General features: G+C 31.8%; 2 protein-coding genes across 3 annotated transcripts in view; one reads left to right on the top strand and one right to left on the bottom strand.

The window, feature by feature from the left end:
- The first annotated feature begins 538 nt into the window (after positions 1-538).
- The window catches only part of LOC140061166 (uncharacterized), a 57,073-nt gene continuing 39,354 nt past the window's right edge, over positions 539-18,257 (top strand). Inside the window, exons 1-5 of one of the 2 annotated variants that reach the window (XM_072107646.1) lie at positions 539-626; positions 6,503-6,555; positions 12,887-13,774; positions 14,207-15,443; positions 16,909-17,075. In XM_072107646.1, the coding sequence (XP_071963747.1) occupies positions 13,217-13,774; positions 14,207-15,443; positions 16,909-17,075 (1,962 nt within the window). In that variant the 5' untranslated portion in view covers positions 539-626; positions 6,503-6,555; positions 12,887-13,216. Of the gene's footprint in view, positions 627-6,502; positions 6,556-12,886; positions 15,444-16,908; positions 17,076-18,257 lie in introns of both variants that reach the window. The other variant, XM_072107645.1, reaches the window with a different exon arrangement.
- Positions 8,988-10,526, bottom strand: LOC140061297 (uncharacterized). Its single transcript, XM_072107806.1, has one exon. It carries the CDS (start codon positions 10,524-10,526, stop codon positions 8,988-8,990), a length of 1,539 nt encoding a protein of 512 aa, XP_071963907.1.

Below are 18,257 nucleotides of genomic sequence, written 5' to 3'. Positions count from 1 at the left end.
GAATTATGCAATGTTTCTATCTCAACATAGGCACTCAAATTTAGCAGTTGGAAGGAGTAACACAAAACTGTAAAACTATAAAAAATCATAATTATCGGCGGAATGTGTGATAAATTTGCGTCGCCATTCAGTTACATTTGGGAGGATGACCGCATGCAATAAAATTATAATTTTAATCACATTCCGCAAATTCATTAATTCATTCATGATCTTTTTTTCAGAGAACATAAATCAACTTCGTTCCATTTGTAAACAATTGTACTATAAAAATAATTACACGTATCATTGGCGCTCAATGTTATTAAAATACCTTTAAAAAAAATTATATTACAAAATATCTATTTCCACGTATATTTGCGGGTGTTGAAATGAATTCCATATGTTTGTAATTGTTATATTTTTGTTTAATTACGCGACGATTAAATAAAAAAAAATCCAATAACAACTGAAGCGTGTCAACATTGCCATTTGGGTCAAAGTTGAGATTGTTAAAAAGACGGTCTACATTTTTTCTCAACAACCTGTCTGCAAGCTGACTGCTCATGACATGGATGGATGATAGAGGTTGTTTACTTTCCCGAAATGAACTTATTTTGGATTATTTGTACCATTTCACATAGTTAGAGGTTAGTTAATCATTAACTGCCCTTTGTTTATCATATAAAAATTTTTATTAGCTTTTACGCCAAACTGTTTGGTACTTCTTGACGACGAACGAAGACACATGCAGTCGAAGCTGGCTAGCTAGTAGTAGTAGTACGACGTGGAGTAGGAGGAGAGCTGAGAGAGGCAGGCGAGAAAGAAGGCGGCTGATTGCCTTTTCTCCTGCGCGGTAACCTGCTCGTCCAAACTGGCTGTTGGCAAAATGGCAAATTTTACCATATATCTTTAGCTTAGCTTATTTATTATAGAAATTCCATTATTTTTTATGTTGGTTGGATTGCTTTTTCTAATTTGTATAGCCTGCAGTTCATTTTACTACATTTTCTACATCCGTCGTTCATTTTTGCTGCCAGGTATGGAACGGTCAAATTCATGGTCTGCCACCAAGGAAAAATATTTACCAAGTCTGTTCGGCTTCTGCCGCTAAAGAAAATCCCTTTGCTACTACTGTACTTGCAGATGTTCCAACCCCCAAGTTAACAATTTCGGGCAGTCTACATTTTTTTTAGCGGATTTGAAGTGTTTACGCCCTCTATCTATAATATGTATTTAGAGACAGAAATAACCTAAAAAACAGGATTCAGAACAGTGCAAAATTTTTTTTGAATATTCGGGGTTGGAACATCTGTACTACTGTTACTAGGCCTACTCTACATGAATGTAGACAGGCCGACATTTTAATCTGGCCTAACTACTACAGACACTACACATAGCCTATCTACTGTACATTAATACTGTATACTATTTTTATTCATTAATACAATTATAAATTGCATTGTTATTTTTGTCTTCACATACCACGTAAATTTTATTAAATATTTTATTTAATATGACTCAATGCCTTTAATTTATTAATTTGATGTCTCAGGTTACTTTTCCTCAGGATGGCCATATGGCTAGACATAAGGTATTGTAAGTGAAGCAGGTTACTTTTCCTCAGGATGGCCATATGGCTAGACATAAGGTATTGTAAGTGAAGCAATGAATACTTAGTTTAAAACAGATGCATAATCATTTTCTAGTTATAAAAAATTCATATTTCAGTTTGAAATTATTGATTGATGATTGGCTTTAATATGTGATGACAATGAAAGAAAAAGACGTAGAACATTATTTTGTATTCCATTAGTAAAAAATAAGAGTAACAGCACTCCCAAAAATTATTTTATTATCTAAGTGATACATCATTTTGACTGAAACCACATTGAGCTACTGTATAGTATTGCCAAATAAGGTTTATCGCAAATAGCGTGAGCGATGCATGATGGGAAGAGTTTTGGAGAAATAGCTCCACTGTATAATAAAAAATGTATATACTTTATATACCGGGCCTTCCAATCATGCTTTGTGCAATGACGTTTCTCGCAAATCACTTGATTTGCGATAAACCTTAATGTTTAGCAAATAAATAAATTGCTTTTGGTTTGAAAGGTACGTACTGTACCACTGACTCGGGTAAAATCTACCATTGAGTAGATAATCCTACCCTCAAGTTTGTTATATAATTGTTATACAAATCAAATGTGAGGGATCTGATCTAAAGGCAGAATGGGATAAGTTTCTGTTAAGTGCTTTAAAATTGCACCTCCACCACTATCAATCCACCATCACCTCCTCCACCAATCAAATCACCACCACCATCAAATCACCACCACCATCAAATCATCACCATCACCATCACCATCAAATCACCACCATATCACCACCATATGTTTAAAATTAAACGCATCAACGCATCTAATACTAGCCGATTAGAGCCTGATCATTGCCATTTTTGTTACAATAATTATATGATGATCAATTATTGTAAAAGGTGTTTGAAGTATTAGCATTAATCAGTAAATGCATCAGTAGCTGGTTGTCCCATTTGATTATAAAGTCTCTGTCCACACTATCAAATTAGATTAAATGTTTTTGTGAAATACTCAGCAATGAGTGTACATAAATTTATCAATTTAAATATTAAACAAAAGAGGATATTATAATAAAAATTCTGTAAAATGTGGAGATATTTATTTAAATAATTTGCTATACTATTTATTTTTTATACTTTTTTTCTCAGGGGGAATCACCATATAAGCCCGAAACTACAAGCGGGATCTTTGCCCCATTTAAACCACAGTTAAAATAGATAGATGGTCATGCAAAAAAACCATTTTGAACTAGTGTGAATCAGAATACAAAAGTACAGTTGTATTGTACAGTGTCAGAAAAAAGTAGTAATATTGGCAGGCAGGTGGTTCCTTAAAGTAACTATTATTTTTATATATTTGTAAAGGGAATTGATGCATAATAAAATAAACTAATTTTGTACAGAGTCAGGGTTATCCACAGAAATACAATGTTTCTTTTATTGATGGGAACCAGTGTGGAAAATTGATATAAATTGCTTAGATTTAAGGTATAAAAGATTGTGGCCATTTAGTGTATGTTTTATGGTATTATAAAATTAAAGACCTGAGATTACACAAATTGCATTGGAATTTGTGCTCAGTGGTGGTTTTGTAAACTGCATATTTTAAAACATAGGCATAGACAACAAACACTACTATGGCTATTGCACCTTAAATAGCGGGGGGAACAGTGGGGTGGTGTTTTTGTTGTTGTCATTAATGGGTTGTCTTTGGTTAGCCTATTTCCTGCTCAGAGTCTAGATAATTTTAATTAAATCAACAAACACTAGAAACACTCTGATCTTTGTTACGAAATAGCGCTATATAAATATTGCATTATTATATTTATATTATTATATTATGTGTAGCATTTCTTTATGCTACACATTGGTGAATTTTTACACAGTTTCTTTCATAACATTCTTTCAGAAAAAGAACCGTTTTCAGCTAATATTATTAATTATACCAACCATACTCACTTACAATATTTAATTAATTTATTATATAATAATTAATATTAATAATCAGAAATTAATTCAATCAAATGCTACAAAACACACAATTTGTCATTCTAATGTTGGAAAATTAATTAGAGCAGCATTGGTATGTACATTCAGTACCCATTTTTCTCCTGGGTGAAGATAATCAATGGAATAAAGTGCTTTTTACAATTAAGAATAGCAATGCTTAAACATTAAAAGTTGTAACCAAACTCCACAGTAGACAAATATATATCTAGACTTCATTTAGTATGAAAGAAGATGTTATTATCGTCTCTTGGACAATTTACCTGTTTCGTAATACTAATAGCCTATTAAGTACAAGTAGAAGACAATACACAATTTCTCAATTACCATTCTTAAACTAAGATTTGAATATTATTCCCATTAAGATAAATATAAAGCAATGTGTAATGTAAGGCCATCAAAAAGATTTGATATTTTAAAGAAAATGTATGAAGTAATTTCACATGGCCTGAACAGCATTTTAAAATACTTTAGTCTATTTTGTGCCTAGCTTTATACATGGATAAACTTACATTGGCCTATTCTCTCTAAAAAAAGAGCTACAATATTAAAAACCCCTACCAGATAATGGTACATTCCATGAACCCTGTCCTCAACTCTGACATAATAATTGTTTATTGCAATATGACTAGATTTGATTCCCACCTCCTATTTGTCCTCCAAATTTCATAGATACATTTTTACAGACTTAGTCCCATGGGATTATACTTGGTTATTGATATCATCTTTGGAAAAGAATTTTGTAGATTGACAAGATTGTGGATTTGTTGTATAAACCAGGCTTTAAATGATACATTGGATAACCAGTCATTATAATGATAAATTAGTACAATTACCATTAACATATCTCCCAAAGGAGCCATGGATTACAGACAACAAAACTGCCGCGAGTCCACAAATGCTTCTGAAATTTTAATAACAAAACTTTATTATCAATGTTGCATTATGAATGTATTGATTGTTCAAACTTAATAAATATTCTATTTAAAATTCTTAATACTATAGGAATTTAATTTTAATGAAATATGAAATGGATTATGGCTGAGAATTTTGGATGTTAAGCTCTGTCTATACAGTACACTATCGAACTTTATGTGAAAAATAAAATGTGATGTACTGTACCCATATATGGACATGATGATGTCATATCACTACCATATTTGGACATATTGCTACCATATTTGGGCATATCACACTCAAACTAGTTTGATGTGTAGACAGAGCTTTAGCCGATAGAGGTGGAAAGTTAACAGAACAGATGGCTGTTGAATTACTTCACGTCTTGTTTCTGTATTTTGATTACACAAACAAACGGTGATGACCCAAATTGAAATCCTTCCTCGTTTTAATCTATCATTTTCAAGATTAAGATTTTCTAGTTTTCTAGTTTAATTTATTATATCAATAACTAAACAAAGTTTTATAAATTATTGATTTTAAAAGATTTGTTTATATAGTAACTAAACATTACAATAAATTCAGAATGTCGGAGAATACTAGAAAAAGTACTACTACTGTAACAGTGTAATTTTTGCATTTGCTAATATTTCTTTCATGTTACCGTATTCGATTTTTGAACCTTTATATGAATTTAAAGACAACTTTATGTTGAATATTCTTCATGATGCTACATTTAAATGTCCATTTTATTTAAATCTTATATTTGTAACCGTTTAATATCTTCAATCTTATCTCCAATATTATTTCATTTTGATTATTAATTATTTTCATGAAACTATTACGACAACTTTATGATGATTATTCTTCATGATGCTACAGTATATTTTCAAGTCCATTTTAAATCTACTATTCTTAACGGTTTAATATCTTCATACAGTTTAGTATGCTGTGCAAGTCCTGATAGGTCTCGTTGCCTTTAATGACTCCACTCATAATGTTAGAGCCTCTTGGGATGTTAAGGTACTGCTTATAAAAGGTCATTGGTGAGGTTAAAGTATAATTTTTAGATGATTTCATACATTTATTTTGATACACAATTTGCATTATGATATGCAATATGATAAAGCATTCAGGAAATTGTTGCATAAAATAAACATTCCTCCATTGTAATATTAGTAAATAAACATTCTTCCATTATTACATAACTGGAAAATAAACATTTATTATACTGAGTGTTATTGATTGATTTGATGTTGGAATGCGAACAAGAGTTGTAAGTTTGAAAATCATTTACAGGTGTTTTTCCTTCCAATTGTTTAACACTACAGTCGTTTTAGCATATGAATACTTAGTATAGTACAGTACAGTATGTAATAGTACAGTACTACTAGTACTACGGTTTTAAAATGTAAGTTTTATACCTTATGTGAGTAAAAGGGCTAAGCTATCAGAGACAAGGATTATAAAATTACATTACTATTAGCTTGGTTCACATATGACGTATTGCAAGAACGTAAGCGAATTGACCAATCAAAAGCAATAGTTTGAATAATCCATTGATTTAATTGGTCAATTTGCTTGAGTTGCGGCTTATCTCATTGCGTTGCGTCCTAGTAGGAACCAAGCTGAGATAGCGTCATATTTGTCCTTCAAGATGAGGGTACCATTTGCAAAATACTGTTCATAATCACAAAATAGTAGTTTTCCATAATAAAGGTCAATTTACACAGACGAGCGGTAACGGCAATAAAAATATAGAATCTATGTTTTACATGACCATTTACACACAATGCGGAGAGGACAGGCGGTTTTCCGCTCAGGATAGATACAGATTCTACATGGAACAAGCTACACATCGTTTTTATGCGTACCGTTTCTGCTTTTCTGTATAAATTGGCTTTAATACTGACATGTGTACAGTACAGTACAGTCGGTTAATTGTCCAAACAAAATTTTGTATTAAAGGTTTTATACCAGTACAGTATGTGAAGTATTAAAGTTTTATTATTCTATTTGCAGAGAATCTCTGGCCTAGTCAGTTCTTTGCTGTTCAGACATCAACAAGGATAAAGGTAGAGTACATTTTACATTTTGTATCATAAATTAAAGCAATGGTTTTGCTTCAACATACTGTACTGTTCCCTTGTGTCATTTGTGTCGTCAATCCTTGCGTGAGCATTTTCTGTAGCCTAGCATTTAATGACGACGTAGCTTTTTTTGGTTATGAATTATGTCAAAGTGTTTCTACTGGAGTGACTACTGCTACAATTTCAGGTATTTTTTGTATTTATTTATTTATTTAAAGACCAGCCAATTCTGGCTTATGAGTGAACAAATACATAAAATAATAACAATTAAAATAGACACAGATAAAAACATAAATAAAAACACCAAAACACCAAACCTCAACATTTTTTTTTTCCCAAGTACAAGGGGAAAATAAAGAATATATATATATATATATATATATATATATATAAATATAAATCCAAAGGCAAATTACTGAAACAAATGACAATGCTGTGGGTATCAGTGGCTGGATCTCTATGGAGATACAAAAAAAAAGCGAAAAGCTAAATCAAAATGATAAAGTAAACAGCCAGAAAAGTTAGCAGATATATATAAATATAAATATATACTGTAAAATCTTGTTAAAAACAATGGATTGGCATAAAAATATGAGTTTCCACTTTTTCATACAAATTTTAAATTACTGTAGTAAACATGAATCAATAATTATACTAAAAAAAAAGCTTTCAAATTTTTGACATGATCTTTTAGTCTTAGTCTTATACTTCCATATTTTGCATTCAAACGCTCTTAAAAGTAAATAGTGTTATTTCATCTTATTGCATTTTAAACCATTATGCTATCTCTCTGATTTCCTGTCTATTAAAATCCGAATCGGCTTATAAATGAGTTTTGTAAAAATTTACTTTGTAATGTACGACGATGATTGGTACAGTATAGTATAGTATAGTATCCATTATAAATACTATGATCGCGATTATTTAATATTTTATAACATTTTCTTGGTGCATATATAAAAGAAATCGCAAGTTTATTCTAATGTTTTCAATCATTTCAACTGTATCTAGTTAGACCATCATATTTTATACACTTTTGTGCTGATAACCTTGTTACCTTTTCTAGACAGACTGCTAAAAAAGGAAAGGTTGTTACTAGATATTATATTCTTATTACTGTACTTGGCAAAATAGAATGGGTACAGTATATACTTACAGTACAGAAAAATCGGTGTATAATAACTTCACAAATAAAACATGCGTCCTCTGATTTCACTCGGTTTCTGAGTGCTTTTATTTTATTTCTTGCAAAAAACCAAGACCAGATACCGTATGTAATTCTAACTTATGATTAACATCAACAAATTAAAAAATAAAACGTATTTGCCTTTAAAACACTATGGATACATTTTTCAGGCACTTAATTTTTTTTCTATTTATATCTCTTTTATAGTTTGTAATAAAATTGACCCATGAATTTAATAAAGTTTCATTTTTTAACATTGATAAATTTTCCTACAACTGTAGCTGCAATGTAAACTATTAGTATACAAATTGTGACTTCACGATAAATTGACAATGACAGTGTGATTCTTATTTTTATGTTTTATAATCTTTTGATGTGGTACAAATAATCACCATGGATTTTATAGATATATCACCACTTAAGTACAATTTGTTTTATATCCTGCTACTCAACTGATTGTGCGTTTTATTTTATTCAGTTTCAAGTGTTTTATAATTTTAAAAGCATTATAAGACACTTTCAATACATATGATTTTTGCAGTATTTGGTTAATGTATTCAAACTACTGAGCTGTATTGCTTCTGTGCTCTGAAAAAAGTGTTTATTATTGTACGATTGATAGTGGTTTTCTAATCTAAATTGGCAAGTATAAATCTGTTATTCTTGATGAAAATTTTATATTTAACAATGATAATGAAACAGTAGATTTAGGGGTTCATAATTTTATATACTGCGGTTTTACAAACCTGGTGTGTTAAAACTGAACATTGCTATGTCAGACCTCCCAGGTTTTCCGTTAATCACAGGAGTTTCAATCCTGAAACTTTGCTAAAGGTACAATTTATCTGAGATATGCAAATATTAATTGGCGTGCAACGCTTGGAAAAGTGCTGGTCAAACCTACATTATTGTTTACTTTATGCCGGTAGATGCTAAGATTTTCTAAAATAATTCAGTATTTTACTACTATAATAATATTTATTTGGAACAACACTTTTTTAACAGTGGCACACATGCGTAGATGGTGCGTCCATACCAATTACAAAATTCAATACAAAAACAATGAAAAATAAAAACTGAAACGAAAATAAAACATATTTGAGATAGACATAAAATTTGACTCGACGCTATTACAAAACTTATTTACAAACTAAAACTACACTAATATACAACTACTAATTTTGCAACAGCAATGGAAAAGAAAACACTTTTTTTTAAAAAATAAAACAGTTCAAATTTGTAATACAATTGCATTTCTTAATTTCCAAGCACGGCTTGTGTACATTTTACAATAACTGTCAAATACAGCATAAATGTCGTGAGAGTTATTTTTATGGAATAACGTGCTTCCTAGGACATATTGAACCTTAATAGATAGGTCACCAGAAATAAAATTTACCCAAGTATCTACACAATTTATTGCAATAAGTTTATGTTGAAGTGTTTGTAATTCTTCCATTCTAATACAATGTAACTTATTACAAATAAACAGGAAATGTTTAACATCTTCTTCACCTGACCCACAAACCTTACACTTGTCATTTAGATTATCAATGTTCCACTTATTTGTAATTTTTCCAAGTGGTAAAGTGTTTATACGAAGTTTAAATTTTAAACTTGAGCCATAAAAATCTGTTTTATCCAGTAGGTAAGGTTCTAGGCTAGGTGACTCTTTTATCAAAGAGTAATCAAGCAAAGATGATTTTCTTAATACTTCTTGTTTCCAAAAAGTAGAATACGATTGTTTAATTGTATTTTCAAATGGCTTGACCCAGTTTATATCAATATCAGTACCTGTACATATATCATTAAGAATGGCATTGAAATCGAACTTAATATAATCACAAGTTTTTTCAAATTCATTAATAAATTGGTACCTTGAATTAAAATTCTTATGTCTAATAATTGTGTTTAATATAAGTTTTGGCCAACGATACATTTCCATACACATAACATTTCTTATATATTTTGCTTTAAAAATATCCTGAGTTACTTTAATTGGTTGCCAACCTAGATCGCCATAAAGTGCCTCTTTTGCAGTGCTTCTACTCGCTTTAAGAATTGTTCGCGCCATTTGTAATTGAAGAGACTCAATCCTTTGTATGTCTTTAGTATTTGTATTGACACATACAGCACAAGCATAGTTAATAGTCGGAAGGCCGATACTTCTCCAAAGGATATCTCCATATACAACACGATCAAAATTGTTGAGTCTATCTATAATAGATTTAATGTACGCAATGATCCTATTGCCCTTTTTAATAACTTGATTGATGTGGAAATTGTCTTTTAGATTTCTAGAAATGTATACACCAAGATACTTATATGTTTCAACTTCAGATATAAAAGTATCCCCCAATTTCCAAAGTTTTTCGCTATTCAGATTCTGGCCTATTATCAAAACATTTGACTTTTCACTATTAAAATTAAATTTCCATTTTTTAGCAAATAAGGATACTAAATCTAACATTTTATTGAGTTCTTTTTCGCTATCTGCTAAAAGTACAATATCGTCGGCCCAAAAAAGGCTACCAAGGCAGATATCGTGTATGCGCACACCTAACGCGTGTTCTCGTAATAATTTAGTGAGTTCGTTCATTATTATGCAAAACAGGGTTGGGGAAAGGACACACCCTTGCTTAACACCTTCTTCTATATCAAAAGACTGTGTTTCAATGTCACCAAATCTTACTTGCCCCTTAACATTGTCGTACAAGCTACTTATAATATTCCATAATCTACCACGAATTCCAATATTCCATATTGCCATATATTTTAAAATAGATCACCTTAGTTTGATCACGCTTTTATCCCGTCTCTCACGTTATTTCATTTTTCCAAGTTGGAATCTGTATTGTTTTTATTTTCAAAGGGAAGCAAGAATTCTGCATCCGAGTCATAAGAGATTTCAATTGGTGATAGTTGACTGTATGATTTCGCTCTACATTACCATTCACATACTGTACTTTATTCAATGTGTTAAAATCTGCAACAAACTTTGATTACGGCTGATATACTAATACGAGAATTAGATTATGTCAGCTTGTATTTCATAATTTGTTAACGAACCAAGCCACATCAATACAGTCTCTGATGAGAATCAATAGCATTCAAATAGAACACTTGTCTTTTCAGCTTCTCTTAAAAGAGAACAAATATCACCTATAAGAGAAATGTATATCGCATGTTGTAATTTGAGTATAAGACACGAATTGCTTCACAGTGTTGTAGATATGTCAATTTAGATGTCTACTTAGGAAATTTAGTCATTATCATATCATGTACAGTAAGAAAAAGTAGGTTTGTTTTTGTAGTATTTGAATTTGAATTTGTTATTTATTTATACTGGGTAACCTTCAGTCAAATACTGGTCTCCAGGAGGGCCCAGTTATGATCAGTGGCTGTGATGTACTAGTACACCGGAGTAACCCCCTACTCGTATCGAAAGATATACTAAGTAAAACGATTTATAGTCCTTATATCTGAGAAGACTTGTTCTACTACCAGAACCATGGAGCAAGTGAACCTATAGACCCCTTGCTGATGATGGCTACATATTTACGATTCCACTGTCTTAACCGCTCAGCCACTCAACTCATAGAATACCAATATCCCAACACTACTGATGGTTTGTGTAAAGAATCTACTGTGCTGTATGAAATTGACATGTGGTATCATTGGATGAGTTGACATCCCTTCTCTCCCTGACACTGCATCTCCCCCTGCCCCCATCTCCCCCTGCCCCCATTTCCCCAAAAATTCACTTTACAAATTATAATGCAGATCAACCCTCAATCTCTCCCAACTATACTACTCTATTTCCTAGAGAAACATAATGTACTGTAATGTAATATGAATGCTATTCAATGTCATAATTGTGTAGCAGAATTATAGCAATATAAATTTTTTTTTACTTAATATTATGCAGAATAGCTTGAGGCTAGATGCATTATTATATCATAAATATACTTTGATATGAATAACTTAACCGAATAAGAGAATATAAAACAGCAATCAATTTTCCATGGTCTATATAATATAACCCCAAGACAACACATAGAATTAATGAAATTGTGAACGTTTTTTTCTTAGATAACATTTAAAATTTCTATACAATGTAAGAAAAATAAATTTGTTATTATTTATCAACATATCAGGCACAGAACATGAATTCAAAACTACCTGGTGATATACTGAAATTTAATTTAAATTATCAAAATATTTTTGAATTAATTTTTTTAATTGGTTACCATTGATTGTCAGGAGTGCTGGGATGATAAAGTTCTAAAATGCTCTACTGCCCTCTATAATTTTATATTGCAAACCAATGTTAGGAAAGTCCTAAATGTAATGTAGTGCCATCTACTTTACAGTAGGACAATGTTGTGGTTGGTATAATAATTAATTAGAATCATCCAATGGCAAATGATAAGTAACACTTAATACAGTGATTTAGTGCTTATAAAATATTACCATAAATACAGTACTAGAAAAAATGGTAACAACAAAAATTACCATTCTTGTTTTAGTAGGAAAGTTGTCACCCTTTTTAAAAATAAATTCTTTTAATTAGTTGTCTATTATAATATAAACAAATATTTAAACTAATTGTTTATATCACCAACATTTTCAAATGTTCATCCTGTATTTATTATTCTGTTTTGGTAATGACCCCACCCATGCATACAGTCTCCTAATCTATATATTTAATTATTTTGATATATAAATAGCTCCTTGCCTTTTATAGAAATCCTGGTTCGTTCTGTGATGCTGGTTCTTTATGCTGGTATACTGTAGAAAAGATTATAGATAAATATTGCTGTATCCTAAAAAAAACCTATTTAAAATGAAATTATTGTCATAAAAGTCTAAGTAAATTATTATATTTCAATCAATCATCAACATTTTTATTCCATAATAAAGAAAACCCCATACACATACAATAAAATATGATAATGGAATAGGATACAAAATAAGCACAAGTGCTTTAAACCAAAAAAGATCAAACATTAGTAAAAAAAAAATTGTGTGGATTTAACACAAATTTACTGTAAATATATATTACTGTGTAATTCATAATTATTATAAATATCATAACATAACATAACAATTTATTTACTTTTTTTACAGAAAAGGTCGATCAAGTTGTGGCATATGATTTGGTAAACCACACAAGGAAAGCATTTTGTTAAAGACTTCATTCATTGAATTTTGAACTGAACACAATAGGCAAACCTTCAGTGGATTACTGAGCTTTTAACTTGGCATATATCGTTACATCCTAGTGTATTCAATCTGTTATTTGAACTTTGAATATCTGAATAGCATGTCTTTGTTTACCAGCTATTAAAAAACCTGACCCATTTTCATGAAGAATATTCTATTTTTATAGGGTGAATATAAATGAGAGAATAATTAATCTATTTCCAATATGTTTAATTGTTTTAATAACTGATTAAAATGGGAGAAAATCAGAGTAAAGAAGGAGGAAAAACTCCAGCAGGTCATTCAACTTCAACCGGTCGAACCGATGAGAAAGTCCCTCGATCTAAAAGTGGAGGGCTCCGTCACAGTCTGTCGAAGTCTAGTGGCCGGTTTAAAGTTAAACACCACCATGACTCGTCTCATAAAAGTAAACGCCGTCATCACAATGAACACAAAGATGCTGTGAATTTATTTGCTGGTGGTGGAATAACCAATGAAATTACAAAAGGCGTGCAAAGCAAAACAAAACAGAATGTGCCATCGGAAATAACAAAAATAGACATGTCAGGTAGTACTCGTAATTCCGGTGACAATAAGCGGGTGCCGTTAAGCGTCGCTCAGAAAGGTTCAATTGATAATTCAAACAAATCAAGCTTTGCGACGATCGAGTATGTGACATTTTCAAGTGACTTGGATTTTGAACCGGTTGCTAAGCAAAAAAGTGGAAAGGCTGATGGGAGGAGAAGCTTTTTACGTAAAAAGGGAAATTCCAAAGCTAATGACAATGCAAAGGTTGTTAACGAAGAGGCATCAGTAAGTAATAACACTGATGATTCAGGTATAATAGGAATTAAAACTAAACCTACTACTAACAACTCTAACACGAAAGATGACCATTTAGTATGTCCAGATAATTCTGTGTCTATGAGTGTTGAAGTATTAGCCAACATGCAGGGGAACGCCAAGACACCAGATGTCAGTGAAAGTGATAAACAAGATCTGATTGAGAAGAATAAAGTAGTTAAAATAGGGAAACAAACCTCTGTTAATACTACCGATAGGAATAACACCCAGGTGGCTAATGCAAATGAGCGTACACCTGTAATTAACATTGATAGTAGACGCGAGAGCACTAACATTACTGATAATCTAACAAAAGAAAACTCTGATAAATTTTGTACTAACAATTTATCAAAGGTTTTAACTAACAAAACAATAACATCTGGTATTTCTGCTGTTTCACAGTTAAAAACCACAGTACTGCCCGATAAAAATAGCAATAATTCTTGCTCAACTGGTAGTGAAGACCAAACAAATGGAGATGCCTCTGATGATTTCATTGACCATACCGTTGCAACAGAGGATATTCAGATAGTTATGGACAATGATCAGGATGTTACAGCAGAATCAAATGAAAAGGATCTTCATGCACCAGATAAATCGATATTGATGGATGATCTGTTGGTAGCTGATGCTGACAAGACGGATGAGTCCTTTGATGACTTCTCTTTCTGGAAGCAATCGCTGCCAACTTTGTCAGAGTCTGATCTTCAGTCACTTACAAAAGATGAATCTAATACAAAAGATGAATCGTTGACCAGTCCAGTGCCTTATTACCAACTGAAGTATAATACCTTTATAGATATTGTTGAAGATGATTTGAATATGGAGAACCATACAGTCTCTTCACACGACGAGAGTAGGATTCTTGCCGGTTCTTATGATCTCCAAGGTAGTAAAAAAGACAAATCTCCGGATTCAGATGTCTTTTTCGATTGCGACGACACAACCTTTAAAAAACCAATGTTGGTTCCAAGTTTACAGGCAGGTCTCAGTCCAGATATTGAATCAACTATATTTTCAGGTTATGCGACGATGCCGTCTCTTTCTAAACGTGGAGGTAAAAAGAGAAAGAAATCATCTGCCGGGAAAAGTCTGAAAGAAAAATTAAAAACAGTCATTGATCCTAGCTTAATAAAGAAAACAGTATCTTCTGAGGATGTGCAGCAGCGGACGGCAAAGCCATTCTATAAGAGGACATTCAGTGAAGGTAGAGACCCTGAAAGTGCTAAGCTTGGTCAGAGTCTTCCTCTAGCAGGAGAAGACACCAGCGATGATGACATCTTAACATCTGCTTTCTCTATGCCAGATATATCATTCCTTGACCCTGCCACTGGATCATTCCCTCGTAAACGTCCACAAACGTTAAACCTGTTTAAATTCACTGCAAAACCTTATTCAAGAGATGCGACAACTATGCGTAGGTTTGGCAGAAAGCGCACCGAAGACAGGTTAGTTAGATCGTCAACATCGCGTCTGATGTCACCGGAACAGCTAAATGAACATAGAAGTTTGAGAGTTTCGAAATCACTTGAATCGGCACTAAGTTCAAAGGATGGAGCTCTGGAAGGATTTGCAGAAAAACAGAAGCTATCACTGTTAAATTTCAGAGCCCTCTGTAAAGATCAGGAGAATTTTGCTGGTAAGTTGAATCATTTCGTGCCTAGCATACCTGGATAAACCGACAATAGCCTTCTCTCTTTCTGAAGAGGGCACCCGTATTGCTTAATGGTTTCATCTGAGAACTGCATCCTCTAGTGGGAACCATGCCACATGTCAAATTCTTTTTTTGTAAATGCATCCCCTGTTTGGAGAGACAGGGCTGTTTTCAGTTTATCCAGGTAAGTGGCACTTGTATACTACTGTACCAGTGCCATTGTTGGTTTAAAATTGAATAGTGAGAGTAATTTGCATACACTTCTACCACATATTTTTTTCAGTGTATTTAATATTCAAAAATCAAAATTTGTATAACAATTGATCCATCTTGTAATTATCCAATTTTAGCAGAAATTTAAGTTTGTTTATTATTTAAAATCAAAGGCATATGAGTGACAATCCATCTTTTGATTATCTAATTATTATTTTAATATTCATAATCAAAATTCATACAACAAATAATCAATCTTTTTTAGCATAATCTAGTATTTTGAAACACTACTAAAAATCTTTTCCTCTTAGTGAGTATGATCAAGATGGCTAAACATTTTCGAGATACAATTGGCAGAATAATTTTCTCAACATTTAGATGAGAAATTATCGTTTTATTTCATTTATTTATTCGACATCAAAATGTCCTGGGGACCCCAAAAGCAACAGAGTCTCCATAACATAAGAACTTAACTACATAGAATTGTTCATCAATATATACATTTAAAATTATTCCATAAGCCCTGTGTTTAGAAATCCGTATGTATGCTGTACCCCTTTCGCATTGCCTAGCAAAACTCCGGAATTTACACAAACACAGGGCATTGTCAGCGTTTTCTGTGTTCACCGGTGTGTACAGTAAACTTTGAAGGTTAGACAAATGTGATAGTGGTACAGTGTGTGAGTAAGGAGTTATCGTTATCTTCCAGTATGCTGATGATAATAGGAACTAAATGCCTGTGCCAATAGAAAATAATTGGCAAAATTGTATTTATTATTATTATTATTAAATAATTTTTATGATATTGTTATTTTTCCCAAACTGGATGTAAACACTTAATTGAGCTCATATATCATAGTTCTTGCGTCGCATAACTCTTATATTTACTTTGTTAAATCATATGTTAACATTCTTTATGTTTTAAGAAAAGCATTTGTTTACGTAGCTAAATCATATGAACCTGACTAATTATGATTGTGTTATCAAACTTATAATTCATAGTAATCAAACGTTACATAGATAAAAGGAATGTTTATTTAGTAAATACTTGTTGGGAGTTTTTATATATTTGGAGGTGCTTGGTTCCATTTAGTACCAGGCTGTAGATTTAGACAAACTCGGACTGTGTTGTATAGTGCGAAGTATCCCACAATGTACCGTGTTAAACGGCAGGGCTCATTTGAAAAGATCCAATCTGCAATTATAAATGATTTCCACGGACGTGTTATTTTTACAGGGAAACGATTGCTAGACTGGCTATGTTCGTCAGTGGTTGACCAGACGGTGCAGTCGCCGTCCACAGAGGCAGATGTCCGGCAAGCGTCCATCTCACTGTGCAACAGTCTTTTAGATATTGGTGTGCTGCGACCTCTTGAGGCAGACACAGGGGCGGATGCATTTATGGTAAGTGTTAAGATTTAAATTGGGACTTTTCAACAATTGACTTTTCCCTTATTTCATATTATGGAGGCCTATTGGGACTTTACAACACTTCTCTTTTTCCTTATTTCAACGTATGGAGGCCTATTGGGACTTTACAACACTTCTCTTTTCCCTTATTTTAAAGTATGGAGGCCTATTGTGTCTCGTATCTGCATTTGTATTATACTCAAAATTATACTAAAGCAAGATTACATTAACAACAACAAAAAAACATATATATTTATGGTACATCAAGTTAATACAAATCAAAATAAATAGTTATTAATTGTAATAAAAAGAATCTATGAGGCACTGAATGGGTTGCTTTTAAGAAATATAAAATATCCTAAAGAATCAGGGGTGGATCATCCAGAATTTGTCAAATGGCGAGCGATAACATAGTACTTAAAAAGACTGTAAAAAATCGATATCTAAAAGTAGTAACAATTTTATTTTAACTGTCAAAAGGGGAAACGTACGCCCCAAGTAGAATTCCCTGAACCTGCATGTGTTATAATATAAACAGAACTGTAGATATTGTCATCAACAAATCATAAAAATTTGAATATTAACCATAATTGTAATATAAATTGTGAAGATTTTTACTATATTTTAAATAGATAATAAATATCTATCTAAAAGTATTTTTATATCGCCAATCGTTAAAGGATCTTCTTTTACAACTCTTTCTGATTTCCTACTTTCTAAAAAAGTAGTATTTTATTACCAGTCTGATATCAACAATAGGCAATTTTAAACCTGGAGATATACTATAAAATAAACTAATACCTCTATGAGGTAAACAAGTTACATTTGACCTCACAAATACAAAAAGATCTTTACTGACTTTGAAAGAAATTCAACAGTAATGTATACAGTCATTAGGTATAATGTATACACTATCTTGGAATACATTTCACACTATGTATACTACTGTATACTATGGAACGCCGTTTACGCAACATTTCGATGATATGAATTTTATGACGCGATATGTGAATGAAATGCATCGATATGAATTGAATGGCGTGATATATGAATGAAATGTTTTGAATTGAATGCTTTGAATTGAATGTTTTGAATGAAATGTTTTGAATGAAATGTTTTGAATGAAATGTTTTGAATGAAATGTTTTGAATGAAATGTTTTGAATTAAATGTTTTG

Source organism: Antedon mediterranea, chromosome 10, assembly GCF_964355755.1.
Source record: "Antedon mediterranea chromosome 10, ecAntMedi1.1, whole genome shotgun sequence".
Classification (NCBI taxonomy): Eukaryota; Metazoa; Echinodermata; class Crinoidea; order Comatulida; family Antedonidae; genus Antedon; species Antedon mediterranea.
The sequence above is the reverse complement of the archived record's forward strand: the minus strand, read 5'-3'. Positions and strand labels throughout refer to the sequence as shown.

Bases quoted from the DNA above. Each gene is read 5' to 3' on its own strand.
- LOC140061297 (XM_072107806.1), bottom strand. From the start codon at position 10,526: ATGGCAATATGGAATATTGGAATTCGTGGTAGATTATGGAATATTATA.